Source organism: Rissa tridactyla, chromosome 1 (genome assembly GCF_028500815.1).
Source record: "Rissa tridactyla isolate bRisTri1 chromosome 1, bRisTri1.patW.cur.20221130, whole genome shotgun sequence".
NCBI classification, from domain to species: domain Eukaryota; kingdom Metazoa; phylum Chordata; class Aves; order Charadriiformes; family Laridae; genus Rissa; species Rissa tridactyla.
The window spans coordinates 136,574,692-136,598,423 of NC_071466.1; the positions used below are offsets into that span (position 1 = coordinate 136,574,692).

Genomic DNA, 23,732 nt, shown 5'->3' on the forward strand with positions numbered 1-23,732 from the left:
TTTGGAAAGGTAAGAGGAGGGTGCAGGGCAAAGAAAATCCTCAGCCACAAGTACCAATTCGACCATTTGCAGCACTCAGTTTGGGAAAGGGAAGGTCTCAGCAGGTTTTCAATAACAAAATACAGTACTTTGGGGTAAAAAAAACAAAAAACAACCCAAAACTTTAAGAGGTGGCTCTAGCTCACATAGGAAAGGCCCCAAGGAAGAAAAAAAGCAACCAAAGGAGGTTCTGACCTTGCAAATCCCCCTAGGGAGGGAATACAAAGTAGAGGGCAAAGCAGAGAGCAGGGCTTAACAACTCAGCAACCGAAGGGTCCTTTTCAACATTTATTTTAGGGCCCAAAAGTTTAAGTACTTCCTCAGTAGCAAAGTGAGGGGAAAAAAGGCACAACACTTCCACAAGCCCAAAGTCATTGGCAGGACTTTGGGTTCTTTGATTATGGGCTGCTTTTCAGGACGCCAGGCCTGCTGGCAACAGATGGCAAAAGCCTGTCTCAGAGGGGGAAAAGGGTTTTAGGGCAGGAGTTGGCGGGGCTCATTGACAGGGCTTTAAACTAGATTCGAAGGGGGATGGGGATAGATCCAAGCTTGCTAGCAAAAAGCCTGAAGGTGGCATGCTGGCACTAGACTTGGAAAAGATAGGGGGCGTAACCAGGCTCCTTAGGAATAAGTCTGGGGGTGGCAGAATTTCGGCTCCCGCCAGTAAAAAGGAGAAAGGACCTGTAGCCCAGCTGAAGTGCTTATACACTAATGCATGTAGCATGGGCAACAAACAGGAGGAGCTGGAAGCCATTGTGCAGCAGGATAATTATGATGTAGTCGCCATCACAGAAACGTGGTGGGATGACACACATAGCTATAGTGCTGCCATGGATGCCTATAGGCTCTTCAGCAAGGATAGGCAAGCAAGGAGAGGCGGGGGTGTGGCCCTGTATGTTAAGGAGTGTTATGAATGCTTTGAACTTAATGATGGTGATAATGAGACTGAGTGTTTATGGGTAAGAATCAGGGGCAGGGCTAACAAGGCGGATATCGTAGTAGGAGTTTGTTATAGACCGCCCAATCAGGATGAGGAGGCAGATGAAATATTCTATAAACGGCTGGGAGAAGTCTGAAGATCGCGAGCTCTTGTCCTTGTGGGGGACTTCAATTTGCCGGACATCTGCTGGGAATACAATACAGCAGGGAGGGAACAGTCTAGAAGGTTCCTGGAATGTACTGGGGATAACTTCCTGACACAGCTAGTGAGAGAGCCAACTAGGGAAGGTGCCCTGCTGGATCTGTTGTTTGTAAACAGGGAAGGTCTTGTGGGGGATGTGAAGGTTGGAGGCTGTCTTGGGAACAGTGACCATGAAATGATAGAGTTTTCGATTCTGCGAGAAGCAAGGAGGGGGGTCAGCAGAACTGCTACCTTGGACTTCCGGAGGGCGGACTTTGGGCTTTTCAGGAGCCTGGTTGACAAAGTCCCCTGGGAGGCAGTCCTCCAGGGCAAAGGAGCCCAGGAAGCCTGGATGATTTTCAAGAAGGAAGTCTTAAAGGCGCAGGAGCAGGCTGTCCCCATGTGCCAGAAGACAAGCTGTCGGGGAAAAAGACCGGCCTGGCTAAACAGGGAGCTAGTGTTACAACTTAGGGAAAAAAAGAGGATCTATGGCCTCTGGAAGGAAGGGCAGGCCACTCAAGAGGACTACAAAGAGGTAGTGAAGCTATGTAGGGAAAAAATCAGGAGGGCCAAAGCCCAGCTAGAACTAAACCTGGCTTCTGTTGTCAAGGACAACAAAAAAAGTTTCTATAAATATATTAGCAATAAGAAGAGGACTAAGGATTATCTCTGTCCTCTAGTAGATGGGGCCGGCAACATAGTGACCAAGGATGAGGAAAAGGCTGAGGTACTTAATGAAGTCTTTGCCTCAGTCTTCAGCAGTAGGACCAGTTGTTCCCTGAGTACCCAGACCCCTGAGCTAGAAGACAGGGATGGGGAGCAGAATGAAGCCCCCGTAATCCAAAGGGAAACGGTGAGGGACCTGCTTCAGCACCTGGAGGTGCACAAATCTATGGGGCCGGATGGGATCCACCCAAGGGTATTGAAAGAGCTGGCGGAAGTGCTCGCCAGGCCACTTTGCATCATTTATGAGCAGTCCTGGACAACCGGGGAGGTCCCAGCTGACTGGAGGTTAGCAAATGTGACACCCATCCACAAGAAGGGCCGGAAGGAGGATCCGGGGAACTACAGGCCAGTCAGTCTGACCTCAGTGCCTGGGAAGGTCATGGAACAGATCCTCCTCAGTGCCATTACACGGCACGTGCAGGAGAACAGGGTGATCAGGCCCAGTCAGCATGGGTTTGTGAAGGGCAGGTCATGCCTATCAAACCTAATATCCTTCTATGATAAGGTGACCCACTCAGTGGATGAGGGAAAAGCTGCGGATGTTATCTACTTGGATTTTTGCAAAGCTTCTGACACCATTTCCCACAGCATTCTCCTGGAGAAACTGGCTGCTCATGGCCTGGACAGGTGTACTCTTCGCTGGGTAAAAAACTGGCTGGATGGCCATGCCCAGAGAGTTGTGATTAATGGGGTGAAATCCTCTCGGCGGCCGGTCACCAGTGGTGTCCCTCAGGGCTCAGTTCTGGGGCCACTTTTGTTTAATATCTTTATCAATGATCTGGATGAGGGGATTGAGTGCACCCTCAGTAAGTTTGCAGATGACACCAAAGTAGGTGGGAGTGTTGATCTCCTTGAGGGTAGGAAGGCTCTAGAGAGGGACCTGCACAGGCTGGATCCATGGGACAAGGCCAACTGTATGAGGCCAATTAACATGGCCAAGTGCTGGGTCCTGCATTGCGGTCACAACAACCCCAAGCAATGCTACAGGCTTGGGGAAGAGAGGCTGGAAAGCTGCCCAGCAGAAAAGGACCTGGGGGTGCAGGTGGATGGCCACCTTAACATGAGCCAGCAGTGTGGCCAGGTGGCCAAGAAGGCCAACAGCATCCTAGCCTGTATCAGGAATAGTGTGGTGAGCCGGACTAGGGAAGTGATCATCCCCCTGTACTCGGCACTGGTGAGGCCCCACCTCGAGTACTGCGTTCAGTTTTGGGCCCCTCGCTACAAGAGGGACATTGAGGTGTTGGAGCGTGTCCAGAAAAGGGCTACAAAGCTGGTGAGGGGTCTGGAGGACAAACCTTATGAAGAATGACTGAGGGAGCTGGGGTTGTTTAGCTTGGAGAAGAGGAGGCTGAGGGGAGACCTTATCACCCTCTACAACTACCTGAAAGGAGGTTGTAGAGAGATGGGGGCTGACCTCTTGTCCCTGGTGACAAGTGATAGGACGAGAGGAAACGGATTCAAGTTACATCAGGGGAGGTTTAGATTGGATATTAGGAAACATTTTTTCACTGAAAGGGTTATTAAACATTGGAATAGGCTGCCCAGGGCGGTGGTGGATTCACCATCCCTGGAGGTGTTTAAAAAAAGGGTAGATGGGGCACTTAGGGACATGGTTTAGAAGTGGCTCTTGTCAGGGTAGGTTAAAGGTTGGACTTGATGATCTTAAAGGTCCCTTCCAACCTCAGCAATTCTATGATCCTATGAAATCATAAGAAAGAGAGTCTAATCAGGAAGAGATAAAAGAGCAGATAAGGAGCAGAGTCAGATAGCTAGAACTGTAGCACCTGACCATTTTGGAGGAGCTCTTTCACATATTTAGACACTAAGTTCAAAAAGAAGCATTCCCAAACAATCCTGTTCTGGACAGGAGGCATGAAAACTTAGATGTCTTCACTTTCAGGATTGCCTGCATAACATTGCTGAAGATTGAACTTTTGCAAAATTGACCAAAAAAAAAAAAAAGAAAATCTCCATGGACCTCAAACAAACCTCATAGACGCATAAATGGAGGGACTGAATGCAGTATACTGCCCTTTATATGAATCCAAGATTTTACTGAAAAAGTTACCATTCCAGAAAAAAACTCAAGTCAAAAGCCACCCGAAGCTGTCACCAACTCTTTTGGTTTTAGTAAGTTACTTAGCAGCCCTGCTTGACTCTATTCCATCTGTCAGGATGAAGCAACATTTTCATCCTGCCACAGAGACAGATCAATTCATTAAAAAGAAAAATAAATCCTCCTAATATTTAATTTGTAGTTAAAGAAAAACATGCTTTAAGCTATTCTTTGTCAAAAACGCTCTCAGTTTTGTAGATTATGACTCCAAACTAGCACAAGCATAGATAAGACCAAGAGCATCAACGGAAAAGATACTGAAGATCTATTTAGACACTGGTTATCAATATAATTGTCATCAACTGTCTAGAACTACCACTTTGGGTGTATTGACAAGACACCACAAAATTGCAGGTTAACCTCTTCCTAAACCAGCTCTATACCAGTACCTTGATCTGCCTTGGTTAATGAAACAGCAACACAAAAGAGATTATTTTTCTTATCTCTTATTAGCTGCTTGGGATTACCACTTGGGTATTATTCAGTGGCACAATTTCTACATTGGGTTTAATGATCAAAGTTATATATCCAGTAACTCTACAAAGTCACTACAAGAACAGCGTAGAAATAGCACAAAGAAGCTAAATTCAGGTAACTGAGAACTGTAAAGTACAAAATTAAAGAAGAAATACTTCAGATTCTTCCTGTATTAAGCCATTACCTAGTGAAATACTATTACAGGGCATTCCTGATGAGGAAATCCCTTGGATAACATTTTCCTTTCAATTCCAAGGAATACAAAACCAGAATGTAAGAACATTGAGTCAAGGCCAAAGGTTGTTTAGCCCAGTATCATGCCTTAAACAGCAGGCAACGTAGGTGGACAGGGAGGAGTAGACAACGAGGGCAGGAGTACATTACCTTTCTCCTCAGTACCCTCACAGCCAACAGTGAATCGCAGGTCAGTGACCTTCTGTGCCAGAGACCTCTGTACATGGCAGCTCCCACTGGATCGCTCTTCTACTCACCTGCTCATGCTCGCCTTGGACCCATGTAAGCTTTTACAACCTACAATTGTCTGTGACCATAAACCCCACAGATAAACCCCACAGCTTTTACCATACATTGTGTGGTTTGGTTTGGTTTTGGGTTTGTTTGGTTTTGGTTTGTTTTGGTTTTTTACCACACCTACCTATTTCCAATTTTATGCAATGGCTTTCTTTACAAGACAACACAGTGAGGAATTACTGCTTATACACTGTACTCACAGCACCTGCTTTACAAGTCTCCGTCACGCACAAGACCTGAAGCATCTTTTTTCCAGGTTGAGAAGTCCTACCCTACCAGTTAAACATCCCCTGTATGGAAGCCATCCCTCACAGCACCTCTGCTGCCCTTCTTTGAACCTTTTCAAGACTCTAGTATTAAAGATGAGCACGTGCCATGAATCATCTGTGGCAAAACACTGATTTCTACCCCTTCCCTCATAACTTCAACACCTGACTTCCTCTTTTGACTGCACTGAACAGAGGAACTATTATGGAACCATTACAGTTCCAAAACCAGGTAATACCAACCTGTTCTGTGAACACTATGTTTGTAAATCAGGTAAACCCAGTGGCAGAGTTTCTAATGCAACCAGGTTTTGGGCACATGCATGCCTTTCCACAAAGCCATCTCCTCTGCCCTGCTCTTCAAATCTTCTCATTGGAGAGTTCTAGCACGACTAGAAGAAAGGATCTACCCTCAGGCACAGCCAAGAACAATGATCAAGATTTCAAATGTGCTCTTGTACAAGAGGATATATTAACAGGCCTAGAAGAGGGTACAATAGAGCCCTCACAGACAATACTTAAAATACAACCATAGTATGAAATTGCACAGCTTTGTATTAAGGAAATTCAGCCCAGAGCTCTTTAGTTTAAGCTCCTCTTTATCAACAATATGTAACACAGGAAGAGAGCCCTAACAAAAAGGAAAGCTCAGGATGTTTTAATTTTCCAATATTAAATTCATGTAAGTCCACTGCATCAGCAATGGAACAATTCCATGAAACAACTCCACCCATCCGAGGAACACCCTTAGAACTGAAGAGCAATGAACCAACACAAAACATTTCTCAGCTACCTCCTTACTCTTAAGATCTTGTACACCTGTTTCTGAATTCAAACCATTCTTTTCTGCTATTTTCTGTTTTATTGAATTTCACCCGAGAGAGAAGTGATTCTCAGAAGTTATCCTGAGTGTGGCTTTAGGCACATCTGTAATGTACAATGAAAGGAGAACAATACACAACACAGAGAAGTTCTTTCACAGACTGAATTGCTTTTTGTAGGTCAAATTGAGCACAGAAAATAGCTAAAAACCAGCAGAACAACTCCCATGAAGAGCTGTTACCTTGTGAGAGTAAGGTCACTGTAGTTCAAATACTAGATTTGGTAAGCATCCTCTTGTAGTTTGGGGGTTTTATTTTTTCTTCCTTACTATTTTTCTAGATACCAATAACACATCTATGTCCTCAACTGCTTTCTAAAGTACTTCTGGTCACCTCAGAAAACTTCAGTTTCTGGAAAACTTTGATTTCTTCTTTCTAAACTTCGCATACCACCTGCCACTTTGATCACCTTAATCATATTTGTTTTCACATTGTTTTCTCCCACTGAGAGGAACACGGAATTACCTTTGTAGAGGTCTAGCACAAGTTCATGTACTATTTAAGTCCAACTCCTCAAACATTGTTGTGGAAGTCATGTGAAGAGAACAATTCAGCTGACCCTGCAACTCATGCTACAGTACATTCTAAGCATATGAGTACCTGCACTTAGCAACACAAACATTAAGGGGAATGCTTATTTTTACACTACAGCCATGCAATATTATATATTACAGTGTTGAAATACATTTGATGCTGGCTGACAAAATGCAATAGACATACAAATCTTTGTGCAGTATTTTGAAACACCACTAAAAGTGACAGAGAAAGGTACAACTGAACACGCCTGAGTTTGAACACAAGCCACAAAGTTTGGCTGGGGATTTAAAGCTCCCTCAGATTTGGACCCTCTTGATTCCTCCCATTCTGAAAAAAAAATAAAATAATATCTTGCTTATTTGTTACTTCATTTCATACAGGTAATGTGAATATTGAAGGAAAACAACCATTCGCTCACACAAAAGCATCAAGAAGTCTTAGTGCTTGGACCCTGGACACTATGGTTTTCTCCTTCATTTTCCTTGGGATGGTTTCTGTATTACTCAGAGGGAAAGGTGAGGGAGACCTTACTTCCTCTCATCCACGTTTGTTTCAATTCTCCATTTCCACTTGCACTTGTTCTTTTCCCACTGCAGAATATTGCTGCATATCATCATGGCTAAGAACACAAACACAACCTTCTCTTGAAAAAAATTGCATTCTTAAAGTTCCTGTCAGTCTTCTTTCTTCTGTAACTACATACACTGTGGAAACCATCATTTTGGTTAACACTTAACACTGAATCAAAGCCCACGGGATTTAAAAGCATAAACTATTGTGCACCATCTACAGATACCCAGTTTGAAAAAGCGGAATTCAAACTGAACCATAAATAATTTGAGAAATATGTTTTGAGACACAGCGATCCTAGATGTTAACTTTAGAGAGAAATAATTAAATATCATATGTCAGTATGAAATACCACATCGAGGCGGCATCTTACAGACATCTGCCAGTTTATTTTAAATATCTAATCATAGCAAGGGTCAACACAATTGACCGTATACAGTTATCTGCTACTGAATTTTAGTGCACAGAAACAATAAACTTATTTTCATCTAACAGTCATTAGCTATTTTGCTGTACTTCAGCCTCTCATAACAGTTGGTAGTTCCCCAGAAGCTGCATCCAAACCTTGCTCAAACCCATGTACAATTCCACGAGGGACTGAAGCATCACTTCCACAGATTTAATTTATTCATTAGGATAACACCAGAGGAATCACCTACTTATGCCTTTCACATAAGAAACTAATGCAGGAAGCTTCTGTGTTTCCTAACTGACACAGCTGTGGGAATTTAGCGCAGGTGTAACCGTCCTCCCTTAACAGAGGCAACCTCGATTCCAGTAAATGCCATCACTTTAAACCCAGGGGAACAGAGACAAAGGCTCACATGTTCCCTACTGCTGCTTCCAGGATCTACCAGCAACAGTCCCAAACTTTTCAAGACCTAAATCCAATCTGGGAAGACCGCTTGGTAACTTATGAAGCATGCCGGCACTGCTGGAGTGCAGAAACTTTCCTGTAACAGGACAGATGTGCATTTTCAACGTGCATTCGGCATATAGAGATGCTATTTTTGTTCTCTGCCAAAGCAATCACTCTGATCAAAGACTGCTAGGCCTGTAAATTTATGACATCCAATGTCTCTATTTTCACACTTGTGAAACTGTCAAAACGCTACTTGAGAGACTATTGTGGCAGGCCAGGCAAAACCAGCAAATTGCATTTTGAAAGAACTTACAAAACTACCTACAGTGTGGTTGTTACTGAGGTTTTCATGTACGTACCTCCCCTAGCACCTTATCTTTGCTGGGGGCTGCTAGTTAGTATCATGCTGTCACGGCAGAAGGAAGGAAAAATTATTACAACAGCAGCTTGCAGCGAAGCGGAGCTATTTCCTACACATGCCTACTATCACACACTGGTATTTTCCAAATTCAGTTTCTTTGTTTCAAGTGGAAACATTGGCAGCAGTTTTCCGAGTGAGCACTTGGCAACTTCGCGCTGGAAGCCGTAATTCTCACTTACCTTCTAGACCACAAACCCACTCGCTTTTAGAAGCTGCCAACCAACACTTTCATCCATCTTGTGGCCAACTTGCACACATACGTAAGACAACTAATCTACAGAAGGAGGTACTACTTAAACAAAAACAAGCTCTTTAGAAATCCCACTTTGGGTTTCTTTCTAAAGTCTTCAGGCTAAAGCAAAGTGGTACTTAGTGTTATGAACAACAAATTGAGTGTCTTTGCCAGTGCCTCGAAATTTCAGTTAATTAGGCAGCACTTCCTTTAGCATTTCCATTATTAACAACACAGGCTTCTAAAACAACAAATATAGCTGTTTAGCTAAAAATAAAAATGAAGAGTGTCTGCCCACTCACATACATCCCAGTGAAACCTCCTCTTACTGCAAAAGCAGCCCCCTTTAAACAAATCGCATTCATACAAGGAAGAAATATGTTTCCTCTAACAGCTTATGACTTCACTATGAAGCCATCACAGGGGCAAGAAACCAGCCCAAGGCTGACCTGTAGGCACTGCACGTAGCTTGCTGAACTGCAGATCTGGAGACCCTCAATCCCCTTGACAGCGCACCAGCCTTTTGGGCTGCAGGCACCTTATACAGGCAAGGAAAGATATCGTTCCTTGTCAGCCCCAAGTAAAGCACAGGATTTTAATTTAGTCCACAACAGAATAACTGAAAATAAGAAAAACTGTCTGTCTTGGGGAAGTGGTCATTATTGGTTAAAAGAGAGAAAGGAGAAAAGGAGGAATTTTAGTAACATCCATGACATACTAACTTCAGTCAGGAAGAACCCAAACCGACTGCTCTAAAGCCAGCAGCACCTACTCCTTAAGACAGAGAGCAACTACTGCAAAGCTACTGTTCAGTATAATAAATGGACTTTTAGCCTACCATTAACATGTTAGCTGCTGAATACATGCCATCCCTTTCCATTTGTAACCAGCATCACTACTCCAATTTCTCCTCCAAAGAAGAGGCTTGCACAGCTACAAATCCCTACAGATCCAGAAGCCTTGCACATGGGTGCACTACAGCGAAGTGGCCCAGGGAATATGATATTGGACGACATATTTAAGAGACTTCCTAGCTTTTTGCCTTCAACCTGCAACATGACTATGGTTTGACACTTGAGCTCTGTTTCTTCTGCCCTCCCTCCCTCCCTGGGTCTCTCTCCCACCCACCACATCATCCTCAACCAGTCACTCTCTCCAGACCAAAAAAATCATTACAAAACATGGCTGATAAGGCCAGCAACAGTCACAGCCTTTATCTGTTGAGAAATCGCTACCTCTATCTCATGACAGTTACAAGGTCTCAAGCAGGAACACATGAGTTGAAAAAGAAAGGTCTTATTTAGAAAATTCCTCAGCAAAAGCACAAGGCAGCAATTTCTTTTTCTGCTTTTTCCCACCATCGGGCTTATGAACACCCTCCCCTGTGATTTTGATTACACAGTTTACTACCTTTTGATGTTGCCACTAGAGTTTTGAAGTAAAGAATATAAATCTTAACATTCTTCCATTCAATCATCAAAGCACTGAAGCATAGAACCGACATTTGAAGAGACACATAAAGGCTTCAGATGCAGTCACAGAAACTCCCTTTCCCCCCTGTCCTTTTGTTTTCTGTAAATTTTAGAAAATGCCCTCAACCTCAGGTTTAAGAGACAGTGACAAAGTACAAGGTAAGCATTACAATTTTAATTGCTGCATTTTTCACAGCATTTTGATGAAGAAGAAACATTTGTGATTCCTTTTGAAGTTTCTTGCCAGCAAAGTAGAAAGAGGAAGGACATGCCTATGCTTGATTTCCCCTTTTTGCCCCATTCAAAACACCACAGGAAGAAAAACTTGAACCTGGTGCTTTCTTCATCTCTGTCAGGTCCATAGGTACATAGAAGAATTCAGGTTCGAAAGTTCGAGTTTTGACCCAAAAACCCCACAGACAACTCTGTATTTATGGTTTTTGTTAATAAAGCAAAAATTATGTTCTTTACAGGCATTGTTTTTGTTCAGAAGGGGGACAAAGCCATTAAATCACTTTACTGTGAGGGTGGTGAGACACTGGAACAGGTTGCCCAGGGAAGCTGTGGATGCCCCATCCCTGGAAGTGTTCAAGGCCAGGCTGGATGGGGCTTTGAGCAGCCTGGTCTAGTGGGAGGTGTTGGGGGGGGGGAACTGTTGGGGGGTTGGAGCTAGATGATCTTCAAGGTCCCTTCCAAGTCTAACCAGTCTGTGATTCTATATGAACTGTTAGTCTTCCATTTTCCTTGCTGTTATCATCTGCTCAATGTTTCTGCTAAACCAACGAGCTCAGGACTGAAGAGGACAGTCCACGCTTTCCCTGGTGCACTCCACTGTGGCTGTGCTATTCCACTGCTCTGGGATGCTGCTTATGGAGGGAGCTGACTTGTCAACTATAGTACAGTTTTCCCTCTGAGGTAATGGTTTATTATTTCCCAATACCAGATGGGGAACACAGTTGCAAAGAGTGCTGCAACTTGCCCAGAATCACAAAAAGAAATCCACAGAAGAGCAGACACTAAATCCAGATCTCTGAAGTTCAGCATTAATGGTTGATATACCCCTCCTCAGCACGTGCATGCAGGGTTATAGACTTCAACGGTGTTCCAGTTTAGAGAGTGACTCATTCCTCCTCCTGTAGTGCCAGAGACATCCAGTAAAAAGAACTATGAACGATAAAGCCTCAGGTTGACTAAGGACTCAAAGTGTCAAGCAAGCATCAGACGGATGAGTGTCTTCTATACTCTGGCAACACCTGAGAATTTTCTTGATGGTAAAATATCACTAGCTGAAGGTGGTGCTCCTGGACATGCTACAGTAAGGACGTAAGGCAGACCGCCTCTTGTGAAGAGGATTGCACACTTTCCAGAAACAGGACTGTCGCGTCCCACTCCCAGTAAAGAGGGAGGGTAAGTGACTTCAGATTCGTAAATTCTCAACGGTGCAGACTAAGGTGAGATAAATCTCAAGGTCCGTATACAAACATTTATTAGCTTCCCAAAATGGTTAGTATAGGTCTTAACAAGTCCATGATAATTGGTTAGGTATATAAGAAATGATGGCAAATGGTGAGGTATGCATTGTGTTGCTTAACAACAGGTATAGGACAACTTATGGCAAGCGGTACTTAAGGTCATTACTTAACAACTCTAACTGTTACTTAACAATTCTAAGAGAAGAGAAACTCAGGGATAGAGAAAGGAAAAGACGGAGAAAAAGACAGAGATAAAGAGATCACCGGTCCTGGTTCCAGCGTCTTTTTCAGGGAATCTTCCCAGGCATAATCTTCCTCTTTCTTGGAAAAATCTTTCCAGGCATGGTCTTCGTTCTTGGGAAGAATCTTTCCAGGCACAATCTTCTCTTATTGTTTCTTCTTTGTTCCCCCCTAGGGGCACTTATTTTCCCCTTTTATGTTTGCTGAATTAGCATGGTCCACCCCCCTTGCCGAGGCTGTCTCAGGTTTCTCCCTTCTCCCAGGTGACGTGTAGCTTGATTTGGGTGGAGAGAGGAGTGCCACAGTCATACATGTTTAGCATGATCTCTATAATCTTCATTAGCATATGCGCGGGTGTGCGCTTTCATACGCATTTCGTAGATAATGAAGCAAAGGTCACTTGTCAGACACAACGGCCTTGAGAACTGAGAACTAGCAAGCTCACCACACGAGTGGCAGAACTATCCTGTCTTCACAAGACAGTTCTCCCACACTTTCAGGCGCCAGAAGTGTTAGCCTTATCAGTTCTTTGAAGGCCAGGCCTGCATTATTTATTTCCTTGTGAGTGTTCGAGGCATTCCATTGAAGGCTTGGAGGGCCTTCTGCCCCTCGTCAGGGAATTTACAGTCCGTCCCTTACAAGGACACCAGCCCACTCAGAGTGCAATGCCTACATCGTTAGCACCATCTACAAAAGCGGAATCATAAAGCCTCAGAGCAAGACATTAGCGTGAGCTTCAAGACAGGATTCCAAGCAAGTCCAAACTTTTTAATCTCTTTATATTGTAGAAATGTTATTTTAGAAATAAATGTAAACCAGCTTGAAAATAGCAATCAGCATACTTTGGATCTTACACTTTGCCTGCTTTTTTACTTTTTCATGGTACGCTCACAATCACTTTTTCCCCTATCGGCTTCTAAGAGCAACTAGGTACAGTCAAATATGGAACAAGTACTAAAGGCATTATTCTTGCATTAAAAAAAATAGTTTTATCTTGTATTTGGATCAATGCATTGAATTAAATATATATACACCTGTGTGCATATACATAGATATAATCAAATGAGTTAGCCTGACATTGTTGAACAGAAGAAAGTGAAAAATTTCACAATAATTATTCTGATCCTGGAACATTTTTAAAGCACTTGCATCCCTGAAGGGCCTTATGTACACCTTTACATCTTTATTTCTTTTTTAACTGAAAGGAAAAAAAAGTCACTTAGGAAACACAATCGAGTATGAATCTGATGAGTCAGACTAAAGAACACAGCATAGTGTAATCTATGCTTGTAATATCGAAGATCAAAGAGGATGAAATTAGTTCCCCTTTATTCACGTAAAACATGGCCTACTAACAATTCACATGATGCTTTGACTAGAGTTTAGTCACCTTTGTTATGAAAAACATGGGTCATCCATTCACATCTTCATTATTTAGGCAGAATTAAACTTCTTATTAAAACCAAGAAAAAAAATATTTAGGCATTCCTATGAAGTATAGAAAAGCTAGATCATAAGCCACTGGGCTTACACAGAGCTTTATCTCCAAGCGATAAGCTTGCTGCTTTGTTTCTGAAAAGATGAGCTCAGGCAATAACTGAGGAGAAGTCACCCTTATGAGGCTATAAACACATCTCCTCAGGACTGATTACTTAAATCACACTAAACATCCTGTGTATTATTATGGAGCACTGGGTTTTATGGAAATTTAAAATCCATCTCTCAATATCCTTTAAGGCAGGTTAGTAAACGTACTCCTTATGGAAAATATAACATTGCTAGACATTCAAGAAATCCTGTATTTGTTCTCTGAAAAAGCAGAGGAATAAATTTCTGGTGAAATCTTTCACGGCTCTTAGCAGAATACTAAAAATCCATTTCAAAACACTTCCCTCACCTTGATGATGTTTCAGGATCTCAAGGCAATTAAATCAAACTGTTCATAGCGCAAAGACAGCTCAGGCTTCACTGGCATTTTAATCCATCTCTCGAGTTCCCGATGATCACATGGAGCCCTGTGAGAAGGGACCAAGAACTCCCAACTCACTTCCTTTTATCCAAGCTTGGTATTTAGACATGCAAACAGAGACTGGAGCTAAAACTACCTATATTACTTCCAGGTACAGACAATCAGAAGTAATACATCTTCCACATCCATTTGATCAAGGGAAACACCATCCAAGTGTTCAAAGGCTAAGAGTTGACAATCTCCCTACAGAAGACCCTACATGCTGCAGCCCCAATGGACTGATGAAGTGGCAGCAACAACTGATGCAAATTTCCTGAAAGTGAGAATCCAGGCATGGGGCAGCCTCTGGCATTTACTCAATATAGGGCCTCTCTCCTCTGCGTGGTAGCTTACAAAAAGCTAGGTTGTTATTGAGCCATGAAGATTTTCATCGCCCCAACACTAACATCAAAACCAGGGGCAGCCTCAGCCTGACTCACTGGCACATCCTGGTTAAAGGGGAGACACAGAGTCCAACAATGTAATTTCCCACACGGGAAACCAGACACAGTACAACAGATTAGGCGGCCTCAAATGCACTTCTGAACGTTGAGCACACCATTGCACCTAGAAACACTCTGGAACGCTTTGAAACTGGTCCTAATGTGAAAGAGTATTCATTGCCTGCCACGTGCAGTAGGAAAGAAAATTATGCAGAGAATATTTTGAAACACCAGATACCGCCTAAATACCCCCAACCAGTAGTCGTTTCCTCATTCCACAGTGGCAGGAAGGACATGGCCCCAAAAGGAATTGCTCTTCATGGCACAACACCCTATCTGCCTGCAAAAGAATACATCTGCCTCAAAGGGATTTGAGACCCTTGATGAAATAGGTTTAAGGAAACCCCAGAGAAAGAAGATAAAGAATACTGTTGTTTTCAGGGTTCAACTTCTGCGTAGTACTAGTGACCAGGCAAACCAAAATGACAAGACCTTCAGTTTCAAAACCTTGTTTCTAAAATGGGGTTGCAGAAAACCCCATGAATCCTTACCTGTAGTATTCATGCCTTAAACAGTAAGAACTCAGGGAAGAAAACTACTTAGGACTGTTGCTGCATCTGATTATCTTCAGTCAACAGAACTGCTATCAAAGTGTGCCCAGGCTACTGCAACTCCTCTAACAGGTTTTTCTCTATCTGTTTTTTCTGTATATCCTGACTGTATTTTATTTCCTGCATCAAGAAAAGTAACCAGGGACCACACACGCACAAAAGAGTAACCTTGATTCTCTGACATCCACCCTGTTTAGCCCAAGGAGCTGCAAGTAAACCAAAACCAGCTTGTTTGACATTCTTTTGAATATCGACTGGAAGAAAGCAGCTTCCCTATTGAGTGGGCTCCTAAGACCATGAATTGATTTTGTACAGACTTTCCCCTTACATCTCATCATTCACTTCATGGTAATACTTTCAGTGTCAGTGAGCTGCTCCCCTGATCCTACTTAGCCCATTTAGAAGGATAAGTGGATGCAACAGTCATTACTAACTATTCAATTGCAAGGCTTTGTTTTTCCCCCCAAAATGTAGCTGGAACATAAGACACAGTGTATTTCAACTGTTGAAAAGTCTGCATCCTCTGAGCTTTTTCTATCAATCAGCATCCTGAGCACAGACAACCAGAGGGGACACCAACATGCTTCATCCTTCAGGAAATCCAATTTTTCATTCCTTTGGAAAGAATCCAATGAGATATACTGTTAAATCCTTACAAGATCCATCCTGAACTGTAATGGTAAGCTGTATTTTAATCCTTAAGACACATGTCCCATCCATCTTAAAGCTCAAAACAGAACCCAGACTTCAAAACGGATTTGCAACTAGTAACCTATCAAAGATTAGAGAGTATACTGCTAGAACAACAAAACCAAACAGTTAAGGTATCAACTAGAACTACAGTATTACATACATAAGAAAAGGATGTTTCAAAATACCCTGACCATTCCCATTTTCAGGCTTACAGATTCATAATTCAGTCCCGAGGGACTCTCATTTTCAAAGAACTGGGTATCCAGCAACTTCTGCTAGCATCCAAAAATGAACAGCAGCATGCCTTGTTTTAAAAAAACTAAACTGCTTATTTAGTTGGGGCATCAGTGTTCTGAAGGGTATTTTGTTTTTTTTGTTGGCATGGGATTTGGGTTGTTTGGGGGGGTTTTTTGTGGATTTTTTTTGTTTGTTTTGTTTGTTTGTTTTGGTTTTTTAAATCTTGCCTTCTTCTCCAGTCTGACTTATAATTTGAAAAAGTATACTCTTGAGCACGACATGAAAATCCCATAAAGATTCATATCCATTTTCTGCTCAAAAAATATGTAAAAGCTGTAATAGAAGAAAGACCACATTATATTATTGATCTGGGATGATGTCTGTCAAGCTCCTGACAGAAGCTAACCTTCATAGCCAAATTACAAATCCCCTGAAAACACTGGTGTGTAATGGAAAGCCTGACAGGCCATTAGTGACAACAGCATGAACAAGGTTCTAATAAACAACGAAAATGGAATTTTAAATGAACCACCATTAAAAAAGAAAAAAAAGAAAAAAGGGTATTTACCCTGGAGGGCTGCAGACCTAGTTTATCCCAGACTGCTGATCTCCATGACTTGATCCTACACGGATATTCCTAAATATCCTGTGCTTGACTGTAGAAGTGGCAGGATGGGATCCTAGGGCACAAGGTCTCAATACTCCTTCTGACACCAGTTATATTCACATCAGCCTTGATATTAAAAGATCATTATTTGCCTCCGGCTGTCATCCTACGCCAACATCACAAGGTCTCCCAGTCCCAGTGAGAGATCCTCCTTTGTCCCCCTCTCAGTCCCCACAGCACAGAAACACACCACAGCAAAATTACAGCCTCTCACCTGCTCTGTGATACCAAGAAATCTCATCTGCAAAAAGCATGCCACCTAGCACAGCCCTGCCAGAATGCAAATTTCCCAGCAGCCACCTTCAACTACTTTGTTCTCACTGATGCATTACAGCAAGAGACATTAACTTAAAAAATTGGCACTGCACCCTGGTTTTAAAATTACCCACTCCAGCCCTGATACAAGCATTCAAAAAAATCACCTTCCATCAGACTTGCCCGAGTCTGATGTCCTTGGAGTACAAGCAGTACCCCTCGCACGAGTACAATTTGCTGAGGCCCATCCCAGACCGGCGCCACGAGCTCCTCTCTCCCACCCTCTGTTCTCCAGCACGGCCAGCCCTGCTCCGTGCCCCTGGGCCTTGCTGGGATAGGAAGCAAGGCAGATCCCTCAGAGGACCTAGCAAGCACATCCCGCACCCCATCAGTGGTGCACGCAGGGCTGCTGGACAGGCAGAAACACGTTCCCATCCCATGACCAGAATTGGCTCCAGCTGTAGTTTCTCCTACACTTGTGGTTTCTCCTACACCACCCTATCCAAGCACTCAACTATGCATCAAATGCCTACACGCATGCTTGATTTCAGAAATTTCTCCCAGTTTTCCATGCCAGGCAAAAAAAAAAAAAAAAAGCACCTTTAAAATAATCTTCCCCTTCTACCTCTAAGAAAAAAAATAAAAAAAAGGAAAAACCACACTGGAATTTCTTGGCTATTTGCTCATCTTTCTCCAACACAAATCTGAGGTTCAGTACCCAGGGTGAGCTGGTTAAATCACTTTGACTTTAAAGTACTTACTTTAACTCTGATTTAAATAATCTGTTCTGATCTTGTTTTGCATTTGTACTTTCTAGAACTTTTCCTAGAAAGAAATACAGATTATTCTTGGCTGGAATGCTCTGATTTTTTTCCATTTTTTATTTTAGTGATTACAAAGCTACTCTATAAATATTTTTTATTTTATTATTTATAAGTTACTTACATTAGTATCTTTTTCTTTTCAGTATTTGACTATTCATTTTTTATTGAACATTTCATATTCATTAGCTGCAAAATGTTTTATAAACAGGACAAAAGAACTTGTACAAATACTAAGGTTCAAGTAAAAAACCTGTATTTTAAACTCAAATCCTTCTAAATGCATTGAATGAAAAGATAGTAAATTTATCAACATATTTGTATATTAAACTAACTCATTACAGGGGACTTTACCTGTAGTTAGCAAATTTGGTTGTATACGTCCCTCAAGCTTTCATTAGGACAGAGGTGATTTTCGTACCTTCTCATTATTCACAGATCAAAAGAAAACAAAGCTTCCCAGGCTTTTGTAGTTTCTCACCTTTGACTGGACAACTCTCTGAATTAACTCCAAGAAGAACCACGAATGAAGAATATGTTTTGTTTCTGCATGAAAGCTACTCCTGTCAAACCAGTTCTGTACTGCAGCAAATTCTCAGCAGACACTTCTACCTACTCAGTGGCTACACTTTCTTCAAAGCTTCAGAAGCAAATATGTCTTTCTTGAATATTATAATTTAATTAAAAGTTATTACACTATGATAGAGTTAAGGCCTGAATCTAGTACTGTCAAATTCAAATTATTCATTCTTCTAATTCTTCATTTTAACCTCTTTTGCTTTCCAAAAATTTCTTCCACCATTCTTCATTCTTCTACCCATATTTTCCCACTTGGGTCTTTATGTTTCCATCATATTTTCCACAACACTTGCAAGCACTTACTGTATGCCACCTCACCTTTTCTTCTCTCAGGAAGGCTAGAGACGTATTTATTTCCAGGATTTATTCATCAGGATAATTTGGTACATGAATCACTCCCCTGTCTGTACTCACATGACAGGCCCCGAGGTGCACTGCTGCGCAAACAAGTCCAAGCAATCCTGAGACTTTGAGGAAGAACGTTCCTCCTTCTGCTGAGTCTACACCAACTACACTCTCCTCTGCCCTCCTCTTGTCAACAGCCAGCCAAATATGAGAAGACCTCCTCTATCACCAGGAAACCATACAGAAGAAACACTTAATTACTGACAAGACTATGAGGCCGTCTGCAGGGTCTGGCCTCTCTGCCAACACCTGTGGCCACCACCATCACAGACCTTCAGTGCCTGGTGGCAGCAGTTTTCAACTGCTTATTTACTCCCCATTTACTGCAGCCCACGGGGCAGCCACCTACTTCTCAGGATCCTTATGACTCCTCCACCTTTTGCCTGGCTACTCATCTCCATTACTGATCAGCCACAATTTGAGACATTATTCAGATCTCCCTGTTTATTTTTCTTACTCATTATAAGTTCCAGTACGTATGTACGAAGTCCCACCTGCACCCAAGCACTGTGCTACACCAAAGGCAGGGCAATTTGTCACTGGAGGACAGAAGGACGCAGGTAAATTAAGCATCTGACAACATTACACAGTAGTTTCAGGCACAAACAAAAATAAAACCCTCCCAGTTCAGGGCTTTGGCCAAAAAGGTAACTTCAGAGCCTTACACGCAGCCTGGCTGAGGAGACATACAGCAATTCTGTCATTCCCCCAGAAAGAGAATTATTTTGTCAGAGAAGTGTTCTAAAAAATGGCATTTCAGAGCCAGTATTGCACACAATGACACTAACATCCAGCCGAGGCTTCTCAGAGAGGCATCATCCTTCCCCCTAAGCAGCTTGGTAAGGAGTCACACATGAGTCATTATTTTGAAGTGTGATGTCAGATTTGCTATATTTTCTACATTACACAAACAGGACAACACAAAAAAAATCCCATGCAAGGGGATTTACATTTTTTGACAATACTTGTCCAAATGCTCATGTGATAATCCTGAAATAAAGCAATTCCTCTCACCAAAATCCAGTGTCAGCAAAACCAGCAATTTCCTCCTTAGGCTGGGGAGTAGGGGCTCACTTAAAGGAAATACACAAAAGGAGAGAGGCCACCCAAATTATGACCCAGTAAGTCCCATTTTATTGTTGGGACGTTAACAGCACTCAGGAAAAACCCAGAATTTAACACAGTCAAAGTCTTTGTCAGCTGATTTCGAGAGAACTCAGAAAAAACTCACAACATGTTTGACCTACTGACACAGCTGAAAAGGATTTGGCCATTGGAAAAGAAACATCACTAATATAAAAATCAGCTCTGGGCGTGCTCATTCTGCAGCCAAACAGGTGACATCCAGCTCCAGGCTGGATCATGGGGACTGTTTTAAATAATAGCACCCAGGCACGAAGAGCAAACAAAACCTCTGTGTTAGCTCTACCTGAACCCATACAGGATGGTGACTACTTTTATGAGTACTGAACTCAAGGAAAAGCCTCTACATCTGCTGTGCTGCTTGTGCCCGGCATATGCGGGAATAGCCCAGGTTATTTTGACTATGGTGCATGGCCTGCAGCAGAATTTGCTAGGGCAGTCCAGACATGTATAAATTTAAGCCATGGGATTACACCTGATAACCTTCTGTTCATCTACAATTTCCATTAAGCACCACCCCGAAAGCTTAGTGTTCTTCCTAAAAGAAGTATTTAAACTATTTACTTCCATAGTAATAAATCACAGAAGGGAGGGAAGGGGGAGGGGGGAAAGCAGTCATTCACTGTGAGTGACAAGATTATATATCAGGTAACATGCAGCACACAATGAAATTAAAATCTCGGAACATCCTTCAATACACAAAAGTGGAGATTTATAGCAGAGAGAGATTCTCTGTCTCCTAGGCCTTAAGAAAGCTTCCCAATACGTTCCTCCCAAACTTGAAGTAATACTATGTATGTGTTTAAAAAAGCTGGTCAGATGCTGTGATGATTTACATGTTCCTATAGTAATCTGAATCTGCAATCTCTAATCTTGAGAGGGGTCCCACTTTGTGACTCCGCAGTGCTCAGGAATTAGCAAGGGGAGTGCCAGCAGGAACTAATATTCAGCAACTCTGCCCAGAAATAGCCACCACAGGATTCTCCCTGCATTAAAAAAAAAGCTGAAGGTCCATCACACCTGCAGCTGCTGAGGGCAGGGAGACATAAGGCACTCCTCCACCTGCAGGATACTGCACTTGTGGGAAAGGCATAATGGCTTGGCAAATTGCAGTGTTTTCAGCTAAGAGTTCCCTAGATATAAAAACTGAATGTCCGAGGCACTCCTGTGGTGAGACGTAACCTCTTTCCACAAAGGTATGGACATACACAGGCAAATCTCCACAGCCAGGATCAGCCCCTCAGTGCAACAAGCTGAGCAGTTCTCCTGAGGTTTCCCTTTCAAGTCATCTTCTGGTAGAAGAGAGGTGCAATACTGTCTATTACTTGTCTGATTATTCCAAAGTTACACAGCTGGACTTCTCACGATGAACTACTGTGGTTGTGCATTCAAACACAAGCGGAGAGGAGGTGTTTCTATGTTCTTACCAGCCACCACAGTTTTTCCCTTTTCCAATTTCAGTCAAAGAAAGCAACGGTGACATTTCTATTCCTATGAGTCTTTATTTTCACTCAAACATGTTATAGCCAAACATGAGCTGACAACAGCTTTTCAATGAATGCAATCTCACAGGCATTTTGATTTGGGTTTTTTTTTTCCTGTTTTGGTTACAGTATCTTTGCCACAACACTTTATTTGGCCCTGTAATGTTTTTATACTACAGTTAAGCCATGAGATCCAATTTAATTTGAAAAAAAAAAAACAAAAAAGAAAGAAGACAGACTCCTCATTTCTCTCTGTTTGCACAAGCTTTCATTATATGCAAGGCAAAAATAAAGGAGGGAGAGCCCATCCCTCCCTGGGGAGACCACAGTAAGCACTGGCAGACAAACTGGTGCGTAAAGGTCAGATGGAGAACCAGAGAGATTTCCCATGCCAATCCACATCACAAAGCCAGCAAAACTCAAACAAAAACTCATTCTGCGTTTTTAAGGAAGACTAAGAAACAGAGAATGTTGGGACATTATAAATGAGATGAGGAAGAAGGAGCCCTTAATAAAGGCCACATGGAAGAAACAAGAGAAATATGGAACATCAGTGTTCATAATTCAAAGCCCTGACCCTGCAAGGACTTCTGGGCATTCATCCCCTTAAAGTAGGTAGAAACCATTCCTCACATCAAAAACTTCTGTCTATGATCTCTATTGTTGCACATAAAAACAAATGATTTCTATGCATTAGCCTAGCCAGAAGAGCTTCCTGATGCGAAGGATTTTGGTTAAGGGAGCTGTCATACCACTCTGTCGCCTAAAGTCAACTGAATTTCAACTTCAAACTTTTATTTTGCAATGCGTAGGCTTTGCCAAGGGCTAAATAAAGACGTGCCACATAAAATTTGCATAGATCAAGATGTTAGTAAACAAGATAGCCCAAAAGCTGAAGAAAACCTCCAGGATTTAAAAAATTAACTGACCACCAAGAGCCACAACGTTATGTGCTTACTAGACCATGGCAAGCAGCGTGAAGTCATTTACTCAGCGAAGGGAGGTGTCTGACTCAGAAGGGGGGGGGGGGGGGGGGGGGGAATTAATCTACAGAGATCAGTTGAGAAGCCATACGACTGCATGCACTGGCAAAAGTAACGAAAAATTTGTTCTGTTTGTATTCCAAAACGCATGACACATAGCTTATACTCAAATATATATATATATATAAAAATAACATTGGCTGACGTGCGTGGTGGCTTCTGACCATTTTCCTCCAAGGGCATTTCAGACAATGGAGCAGACAGCTGCTCTCTCCGGTTTCTCGGGGACTTCGGAAGGGAAAAGGGCCCATCCCCGTGACAGCCCGGCAGCACACACACAACAGGTTTCCGGGCCACCGCCGCCGGCAGCACCGGCCGGAGCAGGCGACCGACCCATCCCGCAGCCCCGCGGAGGCGGGGGCTCCCCGCTCCCGCCCGGAGTGGGACCCCGGGGCGCCGCGCCCGCCCCTCCGCTGCCCCTCCCGTCTCCCGCCCAGCCGGCGGGGAGGCCCCGGCCGCCGACTCACCGAGGCCGCTGATCTCCTGACGGAGGCCGGCGCGGCTCCGCTCCTCCGCTATCGCCCGCAGCATCTGCTGCAGGGAGCGGTCCAGGTCGCCGTTGGCCTCCTCGTCCCTCGGCCCGACGCGGCCGCCGCTCCTGGCAGAGGCCATGCTGCCGCTGCCGCCGCCGGCGATGATCTCATGTCAGGCCGCCCCGCGGAGGCGGCCGCGGCACCCGGCGCTGCCGCCCCCGCCGCCCGCACGCCTCTCCCGGCAGCGGCGGGCGGAGCCGGGGGCCGCCCGCTGGCAACGAACAGAAAACCCTCCTGACAACGCTGCTGCTGCTGCTTCCTCCTCCTCCTCCGGGCTGCGGCAGGGGAGGGGGCGAAGACCCTCCCCGGTTCAACCCCTCAGAAAGTTTCAACCGGGCGTCGACAACAGCCCACCACCCGGGACACCGCGATTGCTTCCACCGGCGCTGCCCGGCCGCGCTCCGTCGCTTCCTGCTACAGCAGCCACGGGGGCGGGGGCCGGCGGCTCCTGGCCCCGCCCCCGCCACGCCCTATAGGGCGTGGCGGGGGCGGGGCCAGGAGCCGCCGGCCCCCGCCCCCGTGGCCGTTGCGGGCGCGTCGTTGTCCCCACGGAGGGTTTTCCAGGCAATGATTGGATCTAAACCTAAAATACTCGAGCGGGGCCTTTTGGCGACGGAAAACCTTGGGGTTGTTCAGCCTGGAGAAGAGAAGGCTCCGAGGAGACCTTATAGCGGCCTTCCAGTACCTAAAGGGGGCCTACAGGAAAGCTGGAGAGGGGCTTTTTACAAGGGCATGTAGTGACAGGATGAGGGGTAGTGGCTTCTAACTGGAAGAGAGTAGATTTTGATTAGATATCAGGAAGAAATTCTTTACTGTGAGGGTGGTGAGACACCGGAACAGGTTTCCCA

General features: G+C 43.8%; 1 protein-coding gene across 3 annotated transcripts in view; it reads right to left on the minus strand.

Moving 5' to 3' along the window:
• The window catches only part of KIAA0930 (KIAA0930 ortholog), an 88,132-nt gene extending 64,818 nt beyond the window's left edge, over window positions 1-23,314 (minus strand). For all 3 annotated transcript variants that reach the window (XR_008464556.1, XM_054189184.1, XM_054189183.1), the window contains exon 1: window positions 22,819-23,314. Coding sequence is in view for 2 of the 3 variants with exons in the window: in XM_054189184.1 (XP_054045159.1) it covers window positions 22,819-22,963 (145 nt within the window). In the remaining variant the exon portion in view is untranslated. The remainder of the gene's footprint in view (window positions 1-22,818) is intronic.
• Between the last annotated feature and the right edge of the window lie 418 nt (window positions 23,315-23,732).